The sequence below is a fragment of the Phycodurus eques genome, chromosome 18, assembly GCF_024500275.1.
Source record: "Phycodurus eques isolate BA_2022a chromosome 18, UOR_Pequ_1.1, whole genome shotgun sequence".
NCBI lineage: Eukaryota > Metazoa > Chordata > Actinopteri > Syngnathiformes > Syngnathidae > Phycodurus > Phycodurus eques.
Window position 1 is genome coordinate 19,277,678 of NC_084542.1, and position 24,129 is coordinate 19,301,806.

At 47.6% G+C, this 24,129-nt stretch overlaps 1 protein-coding gene across 3 annotated transcripts; it reads left to right on the top strand.

Moving 5' to 3' along the window:
* The first annotated feature begins 2,525 nt into the window (after positions 1–2,525).
* bub1 (BUB1 mitotic checkpoint serine/threonine kinase) lies at positions 2,526–23,236 on the top strand. Of its 3 annotated transcripts, none has more exons than XM_061703642.1 (22): positions 2,526–2,677; positions 4,271–4,330; positions 4,438–4,579; positions 5,196–5,392; positions 5,505–5,548; positions 5,621–5,688; positions 7,085–7,128; positions 7,649–7,982; positions 8,831–8,927; positions 9,060–9,170; positions 9,913–10,026; positions 14,362–14,425; positions 17,171–17,246; positions 17,335–17,482; positions 18,216–18,285; positions 18,561–19,207; positions 19,273–19,373; positions 21,201–21,362; positions 22,056–22,213; positions 22,283–22,460; positions 22,629–22,735; positions 22,889–23,236. In XM_061703642.1, exons 1-22 carry the CDS (start codon positions 2,550–2,552, stop codon positions 23,088–23,090), a joined length of 3,252 nt encoding a protein of 1,083 aa, XP_061559626.1. In that variant the 5' UTR covers positions 2,526–2,549; the 3' UTR covers positions 23,091–23,236. The 3 variants fall into 3 exon arrangements, with proteins under 3 accessions (XP_061559626.1, XP_061559627.1, XP_061559628.1); XM_061703643.1 differs by having other exon boundaries at positions 17,338–17,482; XM_061703644.1 differs by having other exon boundaries at positions 9,925–10,026.
* The last annotated feature ends 893 nt before the right edge of the window (positions 23,237–24,129 follow it).

Consider the following 24,129-nt stretch of genomic DNA (forward strand, 5'->3'; position numbering starts at 1 on the left):
TTATTGAGAATCAGACTTGATCAGTCGAACAGAACAAAGTTTCTCGAAGGGAGAAAGAAACAAAGACAAAAGACAAAGCATTAACTGTAAACAGGATGAGAGAAGCAAATCATTACATTATCTACAACAATGAAACGTTAAATATGAGTGTTGCATGGGGCTGTCGTGCTACACCCTGTGAGGGAAGGACAGGACAAGATAGAACAGGACGAGGACAGGAGAAGAAGCATGGAGGACAAGGGTCATGAACCCGGCTGTGGTGGCATTAATTATGTAAATTATAAAAGTGTATTGGACGAGAGTATAAGTGAGGGGATACACAAGCGATTTGCATATTCATGAGTTATTTGTTGCAGTAAGGGGTGTGTGCCTGCGGATACATGCAAGTGATTTGATACCGTTTTACATGCACAAAGACTGACAGAAGTGTCCTGTAATTGCTGTGGCCGCACCGCGGCGGCTGAGGACCCCACCCAATCAATCGAGGGGCGGGATCGGGCCCAGGGGTCCACCTGAGAGCAGCCCGGTGGTACGGGACACGTCCCACACCGAGGGACCCGGGGCGGTCCGCCGGCCCCACCGAGGCGCCCCGACAACCGGCCACCCAGCAGGGGCCGCAGGGACCCAATTCCACTCCCCCCCTCAGCCAACCACCCCACCCACTGCCCCGCCACCCTCCACCCCCAGGAGAGCCAGACGCCCCCCCCAACCCGCAGGGCCCGCGATGCAGCCAGTCCCCGCCCAGCCCGAAGGCGGGAGAGTGTCCCATGTTTGTTGGAAAGGAGGGCGGACACCAAGCAGTCATCCAGCCCGGGGGGCCCGGCCACGGGAGCACCGCCATGCAAGTAAGTGAGACCCACCTCCCACCCGTTACTATGACTGCCAGGTCCCCCCCCCCCCCCCGAGTGGTGCGGTGCATTAAAATCTGGAGAGGTCAGTGAGCCGAGGGGGTGGGGGCAGGGCTGCCAGGCACCTACTGCCGAACAGGCAAACCGCCCCCACCCACGACCCCCCCCCCCGAGATAGGTGTATGTGGTGCATTAGAACATGGGGAGTGTGTGTGATGCATTTAAAATCCAGGGCGGCGAAGGGGCAGAAACAGCACAGATCTACCGAAACCCAATCCCACACCCTCACGATCCCATATCAGTCCCCCAGGAACCCTTTGATATGTGTATGTGCCCAGATGTGATTAGTGATATATATACAGTGAATGGTGTGAGTGTGTGCTAAGTGAGTGATTAAGAGACATGGCTCCCGCAGGTCGGACCCAAAATAATGTATGTTCCAAGAATTTTGCTCACTTGAAAAGTGGGTGGCTTCAAACAAAAGGTGTTCTGTCCTGAGTTGTTTAACACATCTAGATGTAAATTCCATGAAATAAAAGCTGCAATTCTAAACTTTTGTCTCATATTCATCTTTTGATCTGAAACCCAAATGTTTTCATACAAAAAATTGTCCTTGCCGCTCCAATACTTTTGGAGGGGACTGTATGTTCATGGCGACACGGTGGACAACGAGTTAGCACATTTGCATCACAGTTCTGAGGACCCGGGCACATGTGCTATACACTGGCGGGCCATCTCTAATACACATTTGACATGGTCTTGGGGGCCAAATATAATTATATCGTGGGCCAAATTTGGCCCCCAGGCCTGAGTTTGACATATATGCTCTAAATTGCCCGTAGGTGTGTGCATGTGAGTGCGAATCGTTGTGTTACGTTATATAACTTGCAGCAATTATGTCTTGCACTTGTTTTTTGGTTTGTACGTTTTTTGTTTCTGCTTCGTTTCTGTGATTGCAGTATATTTCTATTGCAGCGTTTTTGCATTGTAGGACATTAATTATTAGGATATGCAGTATAGATATGTTTTGTATTTGCAATTTATTTGGGGTAATAATTTAGGAGACGGCGGCACGGTGGACGACTGGTTAGAGCGTCTGCCTCACAGTTCTAAGAACCGTGATACAAATCCCGACCCCGCCTGTGTGGAGTTTGCATGTTCTCCCCGTACCTGCGTGGGTTTTCTCCGGGCACTCCGGTTTCCTCCCACATCCCAAAAACATGCATGGTAGGTTAATTGAAGACTAGAAATTGCCCGTAGGTGTGAATGTGAGTGCGAATGCTTGTTTGTTTCTATGTGCCCTGCGATTGGCTGGCGACCAGTTCAGGGTGTACCCCACCTCTTGCCCGAAGATAGCTGAGATAGGCTCCAGCACGCCCGCGACCCTAGTGAGGAGAAGCGGAACGGAAGATGAATGAATGAATTTAGGAAGCATGCCTGAGATACAGTAGGTGACGGTAATGCATAAAACAACACAAAAAGTAGCGACGACGCTGTTGGCTGAGCACGATATTGAATAGCAGCTCGTCACCGAGGGTTCGTTCGATGACAAACTCACTTTATAACAGTAGGTGGCGGTAACGCATAAAACAACACAAAAAGTAGAAGAAGAAGAAAGAGAAGCCGAAGTGACGACGACGCTATTGGCTGAGCGCGATATTTAAACAAAACAAAACGAACTCGTCAGCGAGGGTTTGTTCGATGACAAATTTTCGGAGGAACGAGAGAAGAAAATCGACATTTGTTTTTGTATTTTATTTCTTGATTCAATATTTGTATTCATTTATTATACATAACAAAAGGAAAATGGATGTGGCCTCTTGTTTAAAGTAAGTGAGATGACGAAGACCCCACGGAAAACTCTACTCGTCATTTGTGTTTCGTTATTGGTGCTTTTTGACCGGAGGGATTTATTCTCCCGGGCAAAAACGGCGTACAAAGTTTGCGCTGCAAAAAGTGACGTTCGGGTTTTCACACTATTTTATCTCCTTACTTGTCCTGGGTAAGTAAGTAGTGCATTATTTTGACTCTCATGGTCAGAAATGCAACGTTGACGTTGGCCTTACCTTGACGCATCTTGGCTCATCCCGGTCAACCGAAAAACGTTGGAATTTTACTAATGCATCAGTGCATAAAGACCTAGATCAGGCATCTAGTATAGCACACAAAACTTAAAAATAGCTCTCTATATTGTAAGGGTTGCCAACTGTAATTCTAGATCAATTAACTAGGGTTGGTTAGTTAGTTAGTTAACGAACCCTAACCATATTGGTACATTATAGCACACAGCATGCTTGGTAGTAGTTACGTCATTTACGCAAAAGTCTTATTCCAGTCATCACATCCGATATTGATTCGCTGTCTGAAACGAACAAATGAACTCAGTTTCAATACAATTGATGAAGTGCTTCAAAACGGGTTCATTGATTCCTTTGACCACCACTCCCCCCCAATCCCCCCCCCCCCCCCAAAAAAAGTCATATGCATTGTTCAGTCTTCCGAAAATAACAGTTTCCATTTCAATTTAAAAATATACAGTTCTGTAAAACAAAACAAGGAATCAAAACAAAGGTTACTATGAATGGGTTACTGCAGCGTTCTGTGGTTGTAATCATGTTCAGTGACGTTCAGCAAAGTGTAAATTGAGGCAAGTGGACTGTCCTCAACAAACACGACAAGTCCAGTTGCCTCAATTTAACCTTTGCGGATAATTGAGTACAAGTTTAGCGCTGCCACAGTTTGTGGGCTGGCCGGCGGCGTCGTCCCAAGGCCAACGCGGTGGAAGCGGGCCTTTCGCAATCACATCAACTCAAATATTGGACTTCAGTTCACTTTGGACAAACAAAAGGGGAGTAGTGCTTGTCATTTAGGCCAACATTTTCCTGCTTTTTAAATCTTGTCACAATTATCTGACAGCAGTTTTTATAATCTTCCCCTGTCCAGTAAATAATAATTACCACCCAAAATTTTCAACATTGTTGATTAGCAAGTAAAAAGTGTGAATTTGGAAAAATTCTATTCCCTGAGTTCAATAAAGTCCGTGAAGTCATTTTGTGTAAAAGTATAAATAACCAACCTCTGTTCATAAAGTAGTTATTTATATGATAATAAATTATTTATCCATTCCTAAACTGATTATTCTTACCCACCCTCCTTCCTGGAAAAAAATTCAGGCGTGGAGATTTTTCTAACTTTAAGCCATGAGGACCTATAAAACCTAGATTGTAAGGTTTTAAAAGAACCTACAAAATAAGTACAACGGCAAAAACGACCATTTTAAGGGCACAATTCAGCACGGTCAAAGCATAAATGACTACGGCTACTTAACCAGTTTTCTGCAGGGTAGGGCGGCCAACTTCACGCAGCTGTACGTACTTTGTTGTCCTGCAATACAAATAACGTGTGCAAATGTAATTTGACAGAGCGTTTGAAAGCCGTTTCAGCTCGTACACAGGAGATGACCCCCTGGACGTCTGGCTTCAGTGAGTCACTGCTCTTTTCTCCTCCTTTAGCTATTGACCAGCAGCCAAGCAAGCAAACATCACAACATACACATCACATTGACGCGTTGACGGCATGCACTTGGCAGGTTTGTGGAGTACTTGGACCACAGCTTACCTGCGGGCGGCAGCAGTGAAATGTCGCTGGTGCTTGACCGGCTGCTAAACAACTTCATCAGTGTGGAGCGATACGCCGATGATGTCCGATTTGTCAACATGTGCATCAGATGTGTAAGTGCGCCTGTCTACTTACTTTGGTCTGTCTGTGTGTGTCTGAGAGTGAGTGACACAGGAGTCAAGTTCATTATCTAACCCTTTATCACAACAGCCTTACAGGGCTTCACGAGCCCACGGTGATTAAAAACCTAGATTCCCCACCATCCGGGCAAGGGAAATTCTGAGAGCATGAGTCTGTTGAATGAACTGTAGTGCGGAGATAGACTCCTGGAGGAGGGGTTCTCTTCAGGTCCTATCTCGGTCGGTCGTTGCAGTCTCCTCCGCAGCGACGCCTCCGGGGAAGCGGTCCACCTCCCATCGGCCTCCGGTCATTCGATGCAGAAAGCGTTCTGCAACGGCCACACTTCGATCACTGCCGCCAAGCCCGATCTGTGAGCAGGAAAGGAGGGGAGGGGTTGCTGGGGGGTGAAGTCAAACAGGTCAAAGTCCAGATGTCGGGGTAGGGCAGGGCAAGTGACTAATTGCATACTATGTGTGGTTCAACTAAATGCGAGAGTGGAGAAATAAGTCTTAAGTCGAGATTGAGACATTTCTACAGAGGTAGCTGCTCTAATTTCCGCAGGTAGGGCATTCCAGAGTGATTGCTCTTATGGAAGTTTGTTGTTTGCAGGCCACTTATTATTCTGAGCCCATCGCCCTGTTCCATTATATCTTCAACAAAGGCGTGGGCACCAGGACGGCGGCGCTCTACGTGGCCTGGGCTCAGTACTTTGAGCGCCAAGCGATGCCGGAGCAAGCCGACGCCGTTTACCGGAAAGCTCAGGAGAAGCAAGCCCGGCCCGCTGAAAGCGTGATGCAAGAGTACAGGTAAAAGCTAACGCAAGTGTGCTACGTTCCCACAGGAAGAGCTCAATCAGTGTGTTTTCTTGTTGTTGTACTTGATGAGCGTACGACTCCAAATTGTGCCTGTGATCCACAGGCAGTTTCAGGCCAGAAGCGGAAGCCAGGAAGCGGCGTCAGGAGGTCAGTGTTCATTTTGTCCCGCTGCAGATGTTGTTGTCTGCTGCTAAAGAATCTCTACCGGGTGTGATGCAGGAGGTCCAAAGCCGCCGGACGAGCCCCACCTGCCGTCACACGGCGTGCCTGCTGCCGCTCCGTCGCAGGTGCTCGTTCGTCTCCTTCGTGATGATTTGGCTTGACCAATGACTAGCGCTTGGCTAATGTTACCGCGGCCGCGAGCACCGCTCCATGTAGAAATAAGCTTGGTGCCGTCAGGGCTCTAGTGTCCGACCTTGTCACCATAACCACACGTAACACTAGTGTTACGGAACGTCCAAACTGTATTTTGTGATGGAAATCACCGTAACAGTGATTGTTCCGGATATTGGTGGGGGAAGAAAAAACAAAAATGACTGGCTCATCCACTTTGAACAGCTGCTTGGTGGACGCTATTTTATTCCGCCCCTGACTGCCAAGCCGCGGAGGCGAAAGTTCACTGCGTCCACTGCCAACGCATTGGAAGTCACTGCAAATGGCCTCCATGCTAGCGAATGAGATACACTTCTTACATGCTTCTGACAAAAGTGTCACAAAGGGAGGACGAGAAGTGGATAGGCGAAGGCGCGTAGTCATTTCTACGCTGTCGCAAACCATTGAAATAGGTGATTTGGTGAAACAGTACAGTTGTCACATAGGTCTGCCTGGAACTGCATTTTTGTGCAGAGTCGCCAGCCTTGAACAACAAAATAGGCCAATTAATACGTGTTTAGAGATGCATGTATAGATATAAAATAATACGTCCACACAGGACTCAGAGAAACGAGAGAATGAAGAGCACAAGGATAAACTCATGAATGGATGTAAGCAATATTCTCGAAAATGATTGACAGCAGGAAAAGAAGTAATGTTGGGACACATTTCAATTTTGTTGAGAATTCAAAGGTAGTGTAGAGTCGGCAAGAAAGATATTTCCCACAAATAACCTACACAGGCATATGAGGACATCATTAGCAATTTCCCTTAGTTATTACCCTTAAACTTATTATGGTTATTTTTATAACTGACTAGTAACAATACGTTGTGGCTCTTTGGATAAAACGTTTGTTTTTTCGAAAGCTGATCCTGCCTTATTTGTGGGGACGCATGGTCTGAAGAGCTAAATTTGTTCACAAAGTAAGAACATCTTGACGAATACAGATTTGCATGTCAAATGTGTGTACGCACGATTTAAACACAAATCTGCATACACACGGTTAGTGAATGGGGGCCATTGTCTCGACTGAAAAGCAGAACTAATGTAGCACAATTGTGGTTAAGAATAGATGCACTTTCAATCGCCTTATTCAACAAATGGTTGGAAAACAAACGTGCACCCAGCACATTGGGAGCCACTCAATACTACGCGAGACCGGCTAACGGTTAGCCAGTTAACAGACAGCCGCTAAGATGAGCTCACAACAGCGAACTCTGCACCCTTATTTCATCAATCCATTTGGATTGTAAAAATATTGGATACCTGCTGAGCTCAACTGAACCTTCTTCTCCTCTCCTCCTTCTCAGGCCGCAGTAGAGTTCCCAGGCAGCGGAGCCTTCTACGTCCGCACGTAAGCTACAACAATGACACCCAAACTACGCAGCAGGACAAATGATGTCCAACATGCGCAGACACTATTGTGTGTGTAGCAGGGGGACATATGACGTTCTTCAACTTGATTTTTAACATTCTTAAAAACTACCCTTAAGGATCATTCATGTGATACTGTACGCTGCCAAATCCAAAACGGAATGATCTTTAGTCACTGGGTGTCAAATGGCAATTTTGCTACTATGTTAGTTATATTATTATAAAGATTTCGTATCTAGAAAAAGCTGCATAAAACAATTGATTTTTATTCATTGTAGTTGTCAGGAGCGTTCCACCCATTAAAGAGGAGTGTCGCAACCCCCCACTTAAAAAATAAAATGCAATTAAAACATCATTGTGGGCCAGTTCGTATGTTATTATTGGTACTGTGGTGACTTGAGATAGGACTGAATGACCTGGACCTATGAGCTTTTTGGGATTTAATTATTTATAAATAAATGTTTCCATTTGTCCTTGTAAAAGTAACGTTTGCCCTACAGAGTGTCGCGCTCCGAAACGCCGAGCGCCTCCGGCCACGACCCCGACCGGGTGTTCGTGTCCATGTACTCCAAGGACGCGCTGGCATGCGAAGGATCCGAGCTTTGCTTCGAGGAAGTACGAGCGCGGACGTACCTCGAGAAGAGGAAGCGACAGCAGGAGGCCGACGAGCGACAAAGACATAAGCGCGCGGGGGACGGCACGCCGCCGCTCGCCACGTTCCCGGCTGACCGATGTCCCGTTGTCTCACGCGAAGAGGAGCGCGCAATGCGGGAGGATGAGGAGGCTGCCAGCACGCTGCGGTGCCAACTGAACCAGATGTGCAGGACACTGACGGTGAGCCGGCCTGCGTGGACCGCCCGTCGGCCCCCCCGACGTCCGCTGACCGGGAAGCGGGCGAATCCGCTTTTCTTTTTCCTTTGCGCGCGTCCTGACGTCTGCTTTGATCTACTGTCTCCTTTTCCAGTCAAGTCCCTGCTGGATGAATCTACTGTATCTCTATCTATAGTATCTATCTACTGTATGCGGAATACTGTGGAACCTCGATAGAACGGACTAATAGGGGCGGGGGGGTTGTCCGATATAGCCGTTTGTCCGTTAGATTGTAGCACTTTTTTTGAGGCACCGATTGTTAAATTGAAGCACTTTTTTGGTGTCCTTATGCACCCATATTACTGAACAGTACAAAATTGTTTTTAAGGTTTTTTTCCGTGGCCTGGAATGCCTAGTAGAGTCCAAAGTTATTTTTTAATAAATATAAAAAAGCTTGAAAATGTTTGAAAGTTTCACATTTTATCCACGCCAGTGTGCTTGGTTATGGTGACAGTGTTGCCTGACAGTTCTCATCTTAGGCGAGTCGCTTTCATAAGCTGCGAGTATAATGTGGAATGGAAGAAAATTATTATTTGGTCCCTTAATGCTTATGACAATGTAGGTATGAATTACATGTAGAACATTTGACTGTTTTACAATACTTTTGCATTTATTTGTTTAACGTTATGACAGGAATTTAGTGGACAAAAGGCACAAGGATAATTCTGCGTGACTTCAACATGTAACAGCATTTACTGTTTCGTGAAAAAGTAAGACTATATCGGGCGATTATGATTATTTTTAAAAGGGATCAAAGATGAGTCGGTCGGGTACTAGTGTTAACGACATCAAATGTGCTTTTCCTTCTCCAGACGTGTGCCACAGAAAATGCTTCGGCCCATCCTACCCAGAAGGCTTTTGGGCAAGAGGAAGGTGGGAGTGACGCACAAGTGGAGGAGAACCTCAATAGTGAGTTTCTTGTTCTGTAAAAGTCACATTGATCCTGCCAAGACCCGACTCAGAACATTCTCGTCTCGTGTGTGTGTGTGTGTGTGTTCGTGTGTGCGTGTGCGTGCGCGCGCGCGTGTGCCTGCCCTCCAGCGACAAGTGCGCTGAACGTTCCCCACGTCACTCCCAACAACTCGCTGAGCTGCCTGCATGACGCCACCACGCCATCACGCGTGTCGCCGTCTCCCACACGCGAGGCCGTGGGTGAGCACTTCCTCTTTGCATTCCCAACAGGGCGCATACAGTGGGCCTTGAGATGTGAGTGACCCGCTTACGAGGGTTTAGTGATAACAGCTGTCATCCGGGCAATTTTTATACATTTTATTATTATTATTTTCTTTAAAAAGGTTCAAGTGCTGTATGGTGTCACTAAACTTGATTCAGCTCAACTTGACAACAAGCAGCAGTTTGGCAGATTGTCAAGAATTGTTCAAAAAGAGGCTTGGAGCTGTTTATTGCCTCTCTCAGCTGAAGTTCACTCAAAAGCTAAACAGAAGAATTCAACATTGTGTATTCTAATCAAGCGCATAGCTCGCCACAGACGGGCTAACAAATGTTATAAACATTTAGGCCGCGGCTATTTCAACTCAAACGGTGGACCAACACATGTAGACGGTAATATAACAACACTAGCAGGCGTATATTCTTTCTAGTTTACAAGGAGCAAATTATATTTCTGTGGCTTATTGAGGAGCTGAGACCATCTCAATGCAGTATCCTATGTCAGTATGTCAGTATTACACGACCTCTGCAAAAAATACATTACAACAATAATTTTTTTTGGGAACGGATTACTGGTATTTGAGATAGGAGTGTTGTGAGTTACAAGCGTGGTCATGGAACAAATTAAGCTCGTATCTCAAGGCACACCCGTATATGTTGAAATAAGGATGAGCTTGTCTCTAGTTACACGTAAACGTGGTTTAGTTACAATCAACAATGGCAGTTGTGTTTGCAGATGTGATCATGGGAATGTTCCAGGCCCCTGCGCTCGCCGAGGACCCCTTTGGTGACGCATCGGCATTCTTCAGCGCCAGGAAGCCGTCGGATGATGCAAACGGTGAGCGCCTTCTTTGCCTCTGCACGGTAACATTTTGGGATAACATCACTTGAAGGAAACGAAAAAGTGGCTGAAGAGCGCAAAGTCTGGGCTTGCCTGCTTGAGCTGCTGCCCCCCCCACCCGAACTCGGATATGCGGTAGAAAATTGATGGAATACTAGTTGGTTAGCATACATTTAGACGTGTATGACAGCTCAAAATGTTCAAATGTTAGAACATTGCCTGCACAATTCAAAGTTGTTTTTTTTTTCTAAATGTTATGTTTTTAATATTTGAAGGTTTTAAATTAAAAAAAAAGTCACATTTTGCGAGACTATATATATATATATATATATATATATATATACACACACACATACATACATACATACATACACACACACACAGACTAGACTTTACGCGGATCTGATCGGCCGATAATTAGCATTTTATGCTGATCGACTTTCATGTCATAAGTCGCAGATCTGATCAGTGACGTCGTCGATCGGCTCCGCACAAGACATTTAACGCCGCGTCTTCTTCGCGTATGAATCCAAAAGCTAGTTTATTTTTAGCCTTGTCATGTGTCTTGTTGCGCAGTACTGTACCTATCTGACGGCCAATAAAGTTTTTTCAATCTTGTCGGTGAAAAAGTACATCATCGTTGTGGGACTATTTTGCGGTGTCTCAGACAAACAACACGTAAGTTATTTGCAGTCTGTGCACAACTGAAGTACGTCGTGGGGAATGTCATCGAAATGCTTCAACACAACAAATTTGATCGAGCACCTGAAGAACGTACACAAGGAGCATGCCTCGTTCAAGCAACGCAGCGTGGGGGGGGGGGGCGAGTCAAACAGACGGATGGATGGATACAGTACACAAGTATATACAATAAATCAGCAAGTAATATAAATGGACACATTGCTCCATCTTGTGATTGGATCGGTGATCGGTTATCGTTTTTTTTAAACTTGCTGATCGGTGATCGGCCCCAAAAATCTTGATTGTGTGGAGCCTAATATATACAGTGGGTACGGAAAGTATTCAGACCACCTTAAATCTTTCACTCTTGATATTGCAGCCATTCGCTAAAATCATTTAAGTTCATTTTTTTCCTCATGAATGTACACACAGCACCCCATATTGACAGACAAAAAACGGAGTTGTTGAAATTTTTGCAGATTTATTACAAAAGAAAAACTGAAATATCACACAGCCATAAGTATTCAGACCCTTTGCTGTGACACTCCTATATTGAACTCTGGTGCTGTCCATTTCTTCTGATCATCCTTGAGATGTTCTCCACCTTCATTGGAGCCCAGCTGTGTTTGATGATACTGATTGGACTTGATGAGGAAAGCCACACACCTGTCTGGAGAAGACCTTACAGCTCACAGTGCATGTCAGAGCATGCACTGTGAGCACGCCTGAGGATCACGGTCTCAGATTTGGAGGTGGTGATTCTCATCCCAGCCGCTTTACACGCGGCTGCGAATTGCTCCAGTGAGAGTTGGAGATCACTGCTTGATGAAGCCAACAGAACCACATCATCTGCAAAAAGCAGAGCTGCAATACTGAGGACACCAAACCGGACCCCCTCTTCGCCTCGGCTGCGCCTAGAAATTCTGTCCATAAAGGTTATGCACAGAATCGGTGACAAAGGGTAGCCTTGGGAGTCCAACCCTCACCGGAAATGAGTCCGACTTACTGCTGGATATGCAGACCAAACTCTGACAGCCCGTATCAGGGGGTTCGGTACCCCATACTCCCAAAGCAACCCCCACAGGACTCCTCGAGGGACTCGCCTTCTCCAAGTCCACAAAACACATGTAGACTGGTTGGGCGAACTCCCATGCATCCTCGAGGACCCTGCCGAGGGTGTAGAGCTGGTCCACTGTTCCACGGCCAGGATGAAAACCACACTGCTCCTCCTGAATCTGAGATTCGACTTCCCGACGGACCCTCCTCTCCAGCACCCCTGAATAGACTTTACCAAGGAGGTTGAGGAGTGTGATCCCCCTGTAGGTGGAACACACCCTCCGGCCCCTCTTCTTCTTCACCACCCCAGTCTGCCAATCCAGAGGCACTGTCCCCGATGTCCACGCGATGTTGCAGAGGTGTGTCAACCAGGACAGCCCCACAACATCCAGAGCCTTTATGAACTCTGGGCGAATCTCATCCACCCCTGGGGCCTTGCCACCAAGGAGCTTTTTAACCACCTTAGTGACCTCAACCCCAGAGATAGGAGAGCCCGCCTCAGAGAAGCTAGACTCTGCTTCCTCATGGGAAGGCGTGTCGGTGGAATTGAGGAGGTCTTCGAAGTATTCTCCCCACTGACTTACAGCATCCCGAGTCGAGGTCAGTAGCGCCCCATCACCACTATACACAGTGTTGATGGTGCACTGCTTCCCACTCCTGAGGCGCCGGATGGTGGACCAGAATTTCCTTGAAGCCTTCCAGAAATCTTTCTCCATGGCCTCACCGAACTCCTCCCATACCCGGGTTTTTGCTTCAGCGACCACCAAATCTGCATTCCGCTTGGCCAGCCGGTACCCATCAGCTGCCTCAGGAGTCCCACAGTCCAAAAAGGCCAGATAGGACTCCTTCTTCAGCTTGACGGCATCCCTCACCGTTGGTGTCCACCAACGGGTTCGGGGATTGAAATTCTGCTGGAAACTGCGACCTTGGGTCTCCTGGTGCCAAGTGCACGTGTGGACACCCATATGCTTGAACATGGTGTTCGTTATTGACAATCTGTGATGAGCACAGAAGTCCAATAACAGAACACCGCTCGGGTTCTGATCGGGGGGGCCGCTTCTCCAATCACGCCCCTCCAGGTCTCACTGTCATTGCCAACGTGAGCATTGAAGTCCCCCAGCAGAACGATGGAGTCCCCAGCGGGAACGCTCTCCAGCACCCCCTCAAAGGACTCCAAAAAGGTTGGGCACTCTGAACTGCTGTTTGGTGAATAGGCACAAACACCAGTCAGGACCCGTCCTCCCACCCGAAGGCGGAGGGAGGCTACCCTCTCGTCCACCGGGGCGTACCCCAACGTACAGGCGCCGAGCCCGGGGGGGGCAATAAGTATACCCATACCTGCTCGGCGCCTCTCAGCATGGGCAACTCCACAGTGGAAGAGAGTCCAACTCCTCTTAAGCGGACTGGTACCAGAGCCCAAGCTGTGAGTGGAGGCGAGTCCGACTATATCTAGTCGGAACTTCTCGAACTCACACACCAGCTCGGGCTCCTTCACTGCCAGAGAGGTGACATTCCACGTCCCTAGAGCCAGCTTCTGTAGCCGGGGATCGGATCGCCAAGGTCCCCGCCTTCGGCCACCGCCCAGCTCGCACTACACCCGACCCCTGTGGCCCCTCCCATGGGAAGGGGGACCCACATTACCCTTTCGGCCTGTGCCCGGCCGGGCCCCACGTGTGCAGGCTCGGCCACGAGGCGCTCTCCTTCGAGCCCCACCTCCAGGCCTGGCTCCAGAGGGGGCGCCCCGGTGACCCGCGTCCGGGCAAGGGAAAATGTTTTCCTGAATTATTTGTCATCATAGGGGTGTTTGGAGCTGTGCTTTGTCTGGTCCCTCACCGAGGAGCTGTTTGCCATGGGTGACCCTGCAAGGGGCATAAAGCCCCAGACAACTTAGCTCCTAGGATCATTGGGACACACAAACCCCTCCACCACGATAAGGTGACGGCTTCCAGGAGGAACATGCATATGTATATATAATTTTAGTTTTCAATAGTCTTATTTTTTTGGGAGAATAAAGTTAAAAACATATTTTTTAGACTTTCTTTCAAAAGTCGAAAATCAAAAGTGATATTTTCAAAAAGGCAAATTATATATAGGTTAGTTTTTTGAAAGGTGTTTATTTTTTTTATTTTTTTTCCCCCTCCTCTTCTGTAAATTTAGAGAACAAGACATTGTTCTGAGAAGTCAGATTTTTCTTTTATTAAACATTTCTATGAGTTATCATCTCTTCTGAGCGGAAGCACAAGGACCACGTGGGCCTCCATGAAAAGTTCAACGCGCGTGTAGAATCGAACCTTTCAAACAGCTGCTACTTTTCACATACGACAATCCTCACATCAGGCGCATCTTCTCTCTCTGTGCTACTGGAGCTTAAGGGATCTGCTCTGCCTCTTCTAACACGCTGAATGTCTTCCAGTAGAGCTCTGTGCTGCCACTCGGCATGTTGTGGCACAACGTGATACTACACTGAAGGCATGCAACTCTAAATTCTCATTTGCCTGTGTAGTTTACTGTAAAAAAATAAAATAAAAAATGTGCTTGAAAATGTAGATGGCAAATAAACCTTTTGTCTTGCGGTGTTGCCACTTTGTCTCACAGTATCCGCCCTGCTGGCCACTTCCACTGCAGCGGAGCCGTTCACCATCTACCAGGATGATGCCAGGTCAGTCAAATAAAACGTCACAATGTGAAATGTTTCTTTACTTTTCCAGTCATTAGCCTTTGTTTGGTCAATTTTATTTTCTTGTTTTACTTTGTGGGGCACGGTGAATGTGTAGTTAGCCTATCTGCCTCACAGTTCAGAGGTGGTGGGTTCAAATCCGGGCTCTGGCCTTCCTGTGTGGAGTTTGCATGTTCTCCCGGGACCCGCGTGGGTTTTTTGCAGGTACTCTGGTTTCCTCCCACATTCCAAAAATATGATGGTAGTTTCATTAAAGACTCTAAATCAGGGGTGTCCAAGCGTAGGCCCGGGGACCATTTGCGGCCCACCGTCAATATTTTTGCAACCTGCAGCATGCATTAAAAATAGCATTTGACAGGACCCACAACTAAACACACACAACTTCCATCCATCCATCCATTTTCCATACTGCTTATCCTCACATGGATCGCGGGCGTGCTGGGGCCCTTCCCAGCTGAATCTGGGTGAGATGCGGGGTACACCCTGAACTGGTCGCCAGCCAATCGCAGGGCACATATAAACAAACAACCATCCGCACTCACATTCGCACCTACGGGCAATTTAGAGTTTTCAGTTAACCTCGCATGCATATTTTTGCGATGTGGGAGGAAACCGGAGTACCCGGAGAAAACCCACGCAGGCACAGGGGAGAACATGCAAAATCCACACAGGAAGGCCAGACATGTCACGTTAATGATCCTTAAGTAAGTGCTTTAAAAATTGTCAGCTTTACTACGGTTTGGTCTTGTTTTGGTTCTGAATTCAGCTGCTGCTCAGTGCTGGGGTGACTTGACGCTACACTAGGAGTGGCTACACGGCAGCAGGCTAACCCGAAATCCTGAAAAATCCAAAACTATTTGCCTGTCACCTGTAACAGAAAGCAGTGACCTAGAAGGTTTTCAAAATAACTTTCATATATGATTGCTTGATGGAACGGTTTTAGCATTTTTAATCAATTCAACTTGAAGAATGTCAAAGTGGCCGTTGTATCCTTCCATTTTTCTGTATGCGGTCCTTGGAGGAAAAAGTTACTCCTGATCTTGTATGTGGCTTACCCCAGCATACTTCAAATATGCCGCCGCTCGAGTGATGTGAAAAAAAAAAAAAGCTGTGTTATTTAGGCCCCTTTAATAAGTTATTAGTACAATTGCGTTCATGGCTGTGTCTGTGTACTCACCTCACTAAGATCTAGGCATTGCAAAACGGTAATGCTTCAAAGAATAAAACAATTACAAACTTATTAGAATATTGTGCCTTGATGTTGTGTACACTATTTATATCCTATATTAATATGTATGTACATGCTTATTATGAAATGTTGGTGGGATGCTCCGCTTAGGGGAGCAGTGCGTGCGTGTGTATGACTAGTATTTGTATTGTGATTTTCATTTACTTATACTTATTATTTTGTGTATCAGTGATTACTGTATATGTATGTGTTGAAAATGACATGATGCATCCCAAGGGGGCTATCCGGGCATTAAATACAGTAAATGCATAAAACAATGGCAGCGTTCCCCAAATGTTTTAGGGCCTTTGACCGTCACGCAAAGACCTATGATTTACACACGCCGGCCCTGTGTCGTATTGCGTCAAATGTTACGACAGTGCCGTAAAGTGTCATGGTGTTTTGGTGCGTGTTGTCTTAATGGCCTTTCACGCTGCACTTGGCAAAGGGTCCGACACCTTCGACTTTCCCGTTCCGTGTATGTGCTGAGGGGGCATCAGGATGTTTTGACGCCACGCCGAGCGTCATCTGGAGCATTGATGCGGAGACTTCAAAAGGCTCCTCCAGTGGGAGGCTGGCGAGTGCGATTTTGGTACTGTACTGTAAACGGCAAGGGGAAATGGAGGACGCTCTAATACGTGTGGTTTGTCTTTGTCCTGAAATCTCTGCTTAGCCTGAAATATAGCTCAAAGCGGTCCTGGTCAAATTGTAGCTCACAAACGAGCCTTAAATCTCCGAGGTTCCGATGAGCCGCTAAAATGGGATGAACCTGTATTTTTATGTTTTTTTTCTCCGGCTTGTCTCGCCCTCCTCCTCCTTTAAAATGAGCAACGCCAGGGCTTTCTTTTGTGAAAAAGACAGTGACGGCATCTTCCCGAGTGCGGTCTACTTCTTCAGCGGGAAAAACCTTCTGTTGACTTCCTGGTCGGCTGCTACGTCAGCACTTCCAATTATGGGATGGCCGCACCCTCGTTACCGTCGACGTTGCGTTTTGACGCGGGGCCGTTTCACACTGAGCAAATGCATTGTGAAAGGTTCTTTACTTCTATGATGAATAAAATTCTCATTGGCACACAGTTGTTTTCCGCACATTATTGGAAAATGTTCAGTGACTTTGAAATTTTTACTGGCCCGTGCGAGCCAGCGTCTCTACGTCAGCGGTGGCCCGATACAGCGGCGTTGTGGCCCATTGTCGGATCCTGTCATGCCCTCTCGTATGTGGGCAAGGAAAGCCGCAGTCGCCGATGCCCTTTCAGTTCTTTATTGAACGGGACAAATACAAAACGAGGAAAGGAGCTTCCAGCTCCTGACCTCGCACGCAAGGTCACGCCCCTTAAAGGCACACATCTAACATGAATTCTATTGTAGGTATAATAGTTATGCATTTCTTGACATTGACTTTTACTATCTTTTCTATGTTTTTCTACAGTATCGTGCTACTTTGCTTGATTTAAAAACTTGTAACCAAACTGGTAGTGTTGTTTTTTGTGGGTGTGCAGCATTGCGACTTCCTGCGTGTCGGCCAAGAGCAAAGCAGCGTCAGGCCGAGGCTTGTCCGAGAATATGCCGTCCGACGTGAGTTCTGCACGACCGACGTCCGATGGACGTGTTTTGGGGTTTAACTGACCAATATGTTTGATGGGCTCCGGCGGCGTGGTAACAGCAGGACAAGACGGCCGACGAGTTGACCGTGTGGGGCGACGGCTGGCTGGCGTCGTGCCCCAACAACACGGCGGAATTTGCCTTGGCGGCGCGCTGCATGTCCACTCCCTTTACGCACAAAGGGGCCGTCGGTGCGTCCCAGAGCGCAGGTAACACTTCTTGCTTCCTACGGTGTGATGTTTTCTCTATGACGCCGTGTCGGGATTGAGGAGAGGCGCTTTATTTAGTTAGGCGGAAAAGGTGTGTTGTAATGAACAGAGTCGCTCATTCATCATTCTTTACTCCCGAATCACAACAATAAAAGGATAAAAATCTAGTGATTAAGGCAGGGATGGCCGAACGACGGGCTGCTGTCCTTTCTTCAGCGGCCTGTGGCATGTCTTAAAAATGACATTTGACATAACCTGCAATGCTATTTAAAAAAAAAAAAAAAAAAAAGTGTGGGTGTTGAAAATAAATAAATAATGGGAGCACCAACATGCCATGGGCGGGGGGTGTGGATGTGGGGTCTACCAATAATACTACAGAGGTTTATACTGTGTTCGAGGTATGCAAAGATGAAAATAAACAATTGGCAACTAAAATTGTAACACAATTTCTCTTCAAAACAATGTGGTGTATCAAAATAATACATTTTTAGAAGCAAAAATGGTTTCCTCCACTTTCTGCTCCATGCCAATATGGAAAGACATCATATTAATTGGATTATTTTATCACATTACGCACTTGCATCCGCACACGGAGGCGGACATTTTCCGGCGTGCCAGCGAGCAACGCACGGACGTTCATCCTAGCTGACGAGACGCGCGGACAACCCCGTAAATCACAATTGAGCGCGTGAGTGATTCAGCCTGACGTGCTCGCCATGTTGTTTTTTTCCAGTGGACGTGATGATGCTCGCTGGCAGGGGGACAGATGACAACACGTTCATCAGACGCTTGCACAAGCTCAGGTGAAAGTCCACACTTCACACTCATAACTTCCTGTTCCTGTGAACAAATTAATCAGAAATAGCGCTAAGATTGGTGATCGGCAAAGGGTGGTACGTGATCCACAAAGAATCACTGCACAATCAAACAGTGCATAATGTTGCAGTGGTGTCAACGTTTACATTTTTATTTTATTTTTTTAAAGAAATATCTTCTATGGTACTTTGGTGAATTACATTTCAGTTATATTTAACTTGAAATACATAATAGTAGTGTTCGTGTGCCTCCTCCGCTTCAGTCCCATCATGGAGCAGAGTCCGCCTGACGAGAAGCTTTCTGACACCGCCGGCAGTCAGCCGGCAGCCTCCTGTGCGGCGCACGGGACCATCGTGGGCGAGGGGCTCGGGGGCCACCAGCTGATTGTTTCTTCCGCTACCCCGGTGCAGGCCTCGTTGCCGCCGGCCGCGCTGTCCTTCAAGGACCAGACGCTTGGATCAACCGCTGCCACGGAGCCTTTTTCCATCCTGGAGGATTTGGAACAGAATTCCCGACAGGAAGTCGTCAAAAAATCCTCCAATTCGCTGTCCGTCCGAAGGGACGCTGCAATAGCGAGCGTCCGGGCCCCCGTCAGTCCGCCGAGGCCGCCCGCCGACCATCACGCGGCAAATCCCGAAAAAGAGCGTCATCGTCTCTCAGACGCCGCAAAGACGAGCGTCCGGGCCCCCCTCAGTCCACCGCCGCCGCCCGCCGACCAACACATGGCAAGTCCCGAAAAAGAGTGTCATCGTCTCTCAGACGCCGCTCAGCTGCTCTCTGACCCCTGGAGCAGCGAGCTCATCTCGGATTTCCTGTCAACTATGAGCCCGCCCCTCACCTCGCACCCGCAGTGCATCAGCTGGCAGCGCCGCCTCCCTGACATCGGCCCCAAGATGACCATCAGCATGGGTAACAACAACAACAACTTCGAAAGCCTCACCTAGCGTCATCACGCTGAAGGTTCTCTCCGGCAGGAAGCGCATCTCTGCGAGTGGACCGTGTCCTCGGCCAAGGAGCGTTCGCGACCGTTTATCAGGCTACTGACCCCGCCGGCTCTGACAAGATGGTGCTCAAGGTAAGATGGCACTAAACGGTTGAAAGCAGATGTTTCCATACAGTATATAAAAAGGCACGCAAGCATTTTTTTCTCACTGTCTGACATGAAATCAGACTAAACCTTTCCTGTTTTAGGTCAATTAGGTTTACCCAAATTATTTCTATTTGCTAAATGCCAGAATAATGAGCGAAGGATGATTATTTATTTATAGTTGACAATTGTTCATGATTTTCTTCAATGTCCGAAGTTCACATACATTTCTGAGTATTTGCTTTGTATATCCTACCACAAGCTTCACACAGTAGGTGGCAGGAATTTTGGCCCACTCGTCCTGACAAAACTTCTGGAACTGAGCCAAGTTTGGAGGCCGCCTTGGTCACATATGCCTTTTTAGGTCTACCAATACATTTTCAATAGGATTGAGGTCAGGGCTTTGCGATCAGGGCCACTCCAAAACGTTGACCTTGTTATCCTTAGGCCACTTTGTAAGCAGTTTGGCAGTTAGACCCATTTGCGCCCAAGCTTGAACTTCATGGCTGATGTCTTGAGATGTTGCTTCAGTATTTCCACATCATCTTCATCCTGTAGCCAAACAACCTTATTTTAAAGTTGGGATGGTGGTCTCAGGCTTGCAAGCTTCTCTCTCTTTCCTCCAAATGTAGCAATGCTCATTATGGCCAAACAGTTCAATTTTCGTTTAGTTAGACCACAGGACATGTCTCTAGAAATTAAGGTCTTTGTCCCTGTGCATAATTGTTTGAACGGATGAATGTGGCATCGACTTTCCCATGTTGTTAAACAAAGAATCGGTGTGTTTCAGGTGTGCCGAGTTCAAATACATTCACAGGTGTGTCTCTACTTAACTCAAATGTTGTCAATCAGAAGCTTCCAAAGCAATGACATAGTGATCTGGTTTTTCTCAAATTGTTGAAATCCATCATATTCTTACTGAATGTAAACTTCAGAACTTGAAGAAAGTCATGAAAAATATCCTTAAAAGTCCATCTCTTATTATTCTTGCATTTAGCAAAAAGAAATAATTTTGGTAATCCTAATTGACTTCAAAAAGAGGAAATTTAGGCTGATTTCATGTCAGTGAGGGCGGGGGGCGGGGGGGGGGGGGGGGGAGCGTATGTCTTTTTATACAATGTATGTAAACATCTGGTTTCAACTATATATGACAAGGTGTGTCATAGAGCTTCCCGAACTGGTGTCACGAGATGGATTTCAAAGCCACGTTCCGAGTTTTTCCCTTCAGTGTGGACCAGACGACCGCGCAGCACGTCTACAAAGAGATTCTGCGGGGTTGCTTGGTCGGAAGAGGCTAGAGTTGCGGCGGGTGGGACAACTCGTGATTGCTTCAGCATCCCCTGAGCATCTGACACTTCCTGGCCATCCTGGAGTGACCGCGCTTCTCACCCGAACTGGCTCTGTGAATGTTTTTGTTTTATTGACTTATTTATTTTATTGTTTTGCTCTTTCCCAAGCTCAACGGTGGGGTGGGGGTGTGGGGTGATGATCGAGGGGACCCGTTTCGAAGGCGTGGATGACATTGAGATGGCTGTGCTGACGGGGTCCTTCCAGGAGTGCATGAAGGCGTGTCACACAACGCTGGGCAACGCTGCTTCCCAGGCAACAATTTCTAGTGATTAGGTGAAGTGGTCAATCTGAGCATTTTGACCGTCTGAGACTGTCGTTTTGGGCAAATCTTGTCACGTTGCCAATTGTAGTTTGGGTTAGAAGTATCTGGTTTGTGACACCAGTCCTGGAACTTTTCTGACACCCATGGTACCAAAAGGTGGCACTGGCGGAATGGTGACGTGACATGTTCTGTGTGTTGACCAGGTGCAGAAACCGGCCAATCCCTGGGAGTTTTACATCCACACTCAGCTCGACCGTCGCCTGCCTCTGTCCGTCCGCCACCTGTTCGGCCGCGTCCGCACGGCTCACGTGTTCACCGACGGCAGCGTCCTGCTGGGCGAGCTGCACAGCTACGGCACCCTGTTGGTACGTCCGCTTCACGTCCTGACCCCGGCGGTCCTCTGGGTCAGAGTTGGCGTCAGGGCGCGTAACTGACCACGGGGCACATAATGCCGCTCGATAAATGCTGACGTACTAAAATAATGTTTCTCTTGTAGTACGAAAACATTCGAAAGCGCTACATAGTGTGCTCTCGCTATCTCTCACCAACTCTGAGTGAAACAAAACCAGACAAAGTACTTCCAGTTCTGGTGACTGGTGGAGCCCTATGGCAGGAGAGCAGGACAAAGCACCTGCAGAAATTTTAAACGTTGACACTTTTTTTTTTTACGAGATGGCAATATCCTGTTTTGGCTTTATTCGCCTTGACATATATATGTAAATAAATGATATACATTTGTCTGAAGATACCAGCCATAAAGATTTTTTTACCAGCCATTATCGCTGCGCACACACAGGAAGTCCGCCAACAAGTTTTCCGGTTTGGTTACTTGGCATTCCGCCTAAGGCCTGTAGGAGGCGCCTGGCACCACGCCGCTGAGTTGGTGTAACCCTGCGACACCTGACAAATGAGCACCGTAATTATCCCAACGGGACCGACCATATGCAAATGATCAACACATTGGATCATTTTTGTTATTATTATTCTGCTTGAAGCTTTGTCTCGGAAAGCGGAAGAGGTCTCTGCTCGCCCTGTTGACGCGAGTGTTTTGCCCTCAGAACGCGGTGAACGTCTACAAAGGTCTCGGTGACAAAGTGATGCCGCAGCCTCTTGTCATCTACTTCACCGTGTGCATCCTGCGAATGCTGGAAGAACTGCACGCGGCACGAATCATCCACGCCGACGTCAAGCCAGACAACTTCATGCTCGGACAAAGGTACGCAACGCGCGCGCAGCTCTGCTCTCGGTGCGGCGTGACTGTTTTGTACACGGCGTCGTTGCACAGGTTCGCGGAGAATGACGACTTTGAGCCAGAGAACCTGGAGCACGGTCTGGTCCTCATCGACCTGGGCCAGAGCATCGACATGGACCTCTTCCCGGCGGGCACGGCTTTCACAGCCGCGTGCTTGACGTCCGGCTTCCAGTGCACGCAGATGCTCGGCAGGAAGCCTTGGAGCTACCAGGTCAGAGGTCATCACACGGCAGGTGGAAACTTGCCAGTTGAATTCCATCCCCAGTTATCTTTCCCCACCAATCACATTTCAATCTGATGGTGGCCAGATGTAAAGTTGACTGATGATGATGATGATGATGATGATGATGATGACGCTAACGTGTGTGTATGGATGCAGACAGACTACTTTGGCGTGGCAGGCACTGTGCACGTCATGCTGCTGGGGACGTACATGCAGGTTGTGGAAGAAGATGGTGTGTGGAGGACTTGTGCCACATTTCGCAGGTATTATTATACAATATCTGGCATTACCTCGCCTCAGGAGCGCCGTTTGTTCTGTGACCATGCACATAACTCTGCCTTTTTGAAAGAAATAGCGCTGATAAATGGAAGCGTATGTCCAGTATTGTTGACGTGTGCGTGGCCGTTGGTTCTCAGGAACCCTCACAGCGAAATGTGGCTGCATTTGTTCCACACGCTGCTCAACATCTCCGCCTGCCGCCCGGTCCCGGCGACCCTAGCTGACCTCCGCCGCCGTCTGACTGCCGTTCTGCAGCGCAACTACCGCGGCAAGATGGCGTCGCTCAAGAGCCGCCTGATGGTCCTGCTCCTGGAGAGCTGCAAGGCCGCTCGGCGCTGACGCTGCCGCGGAGACTTTCTTTTTGGTTTTTTTAAGGGTTGTTTGTTTGTCGACGCTGGCGCAGCATCACGCATCCCGCAACATAGTGGCAGGATCATAAAGTCCCGTGATGGAAAAAAAAAATGACTTGTTTAGGTTAGAATGTGTTGAAACAATAAAAACTTTCTCATGTAATGATTCTGATTCTATCTTTAGTGACTTTGACCAGCAGGTGGCGCCACGGGAGACCGAGCAACTACATGAGGTTTTGAACGGTACAGTGAACCCCGTTTATGGCGGTGGATCCGTTTCAGACGGACTTGAAGTTGGGGATAATCCGCCACTCAGGGAGTTGGAGCAGCGAGCGACGTTGCTGCTTTCCGCCTCAGGCTTCGATGGCTTTCTTTTAACCTGAATGTGCACATCTCGCCAAAGCTCCAAGCCACAGGTGTCAAACTCAAGTGCCCGTGAAAGCAAATCATCTGCGTCAACTTTAATCATCCATCCATTTTCTGAGCCGCTTCTCCTCACTAGGGTCGCGGGCGTGCTGGAGCCTATCCAGCTATCATCGGGCAGGAGGCGGGGTACACACTGAACCGGTTGCCAGCCAATCGCAGGGCACATACATACATACAAACAAACAACCATTCACACTCACATTCACACCTACGGGCAATTTAGAGTCTCCAATTCATGCGTGTTTTTGGGATGCGGGAGGAAAGCGCAGTGGCCGGAGAAAAGCCACGCAGGCACGGGGAGAACATGCAAACTCCACACAGGCGGGGCCGGGGATTGAACCCCGGTCCTCAGAACTGTGAGGCTGACGGTCTAACCAGTCGTCCACCGTGCCAACTTTAATCATTATTGCTAAAATTTGTGCCGAAATTTCAAACCGTCATATGGAATGAATGAATAAGATATTGCAAGGATTTTATTGTATTTTTATTTTTTTTAACCAAACCCCTTTTGTTTATTAAAACTTGAATAATAGTTGGGGGGAAAAAACTGTCAAAATTAATTTGTTGAATACATTTATTAATAATGAAGGAATGAAGCTACA

Bases quoted from the DNA above. Each gene is read 5' to 3' on its own strand.
- bub1 (XM_061703642.1), top strand. From the start codon at position 2,550: ATGACAAATTTTCGGAGGAACGAGAGAAGAAAATCGACATTTGTTTTT. The intron at 19,208-19,272 runs GTAACAACAACA...TCTCTCCGGCAG, and splicing joins CAAGATGACCATCAGCATGG to GAAGCGCATCTCTGCGAGTG. The intron at 21,363-22,055 runs GTACGTCCGCTT...TTTTGCCCTCAG, and splicing joins ACAGCTACGGCACCCTGTTG to AACGCGGTGAACGTCTACAA.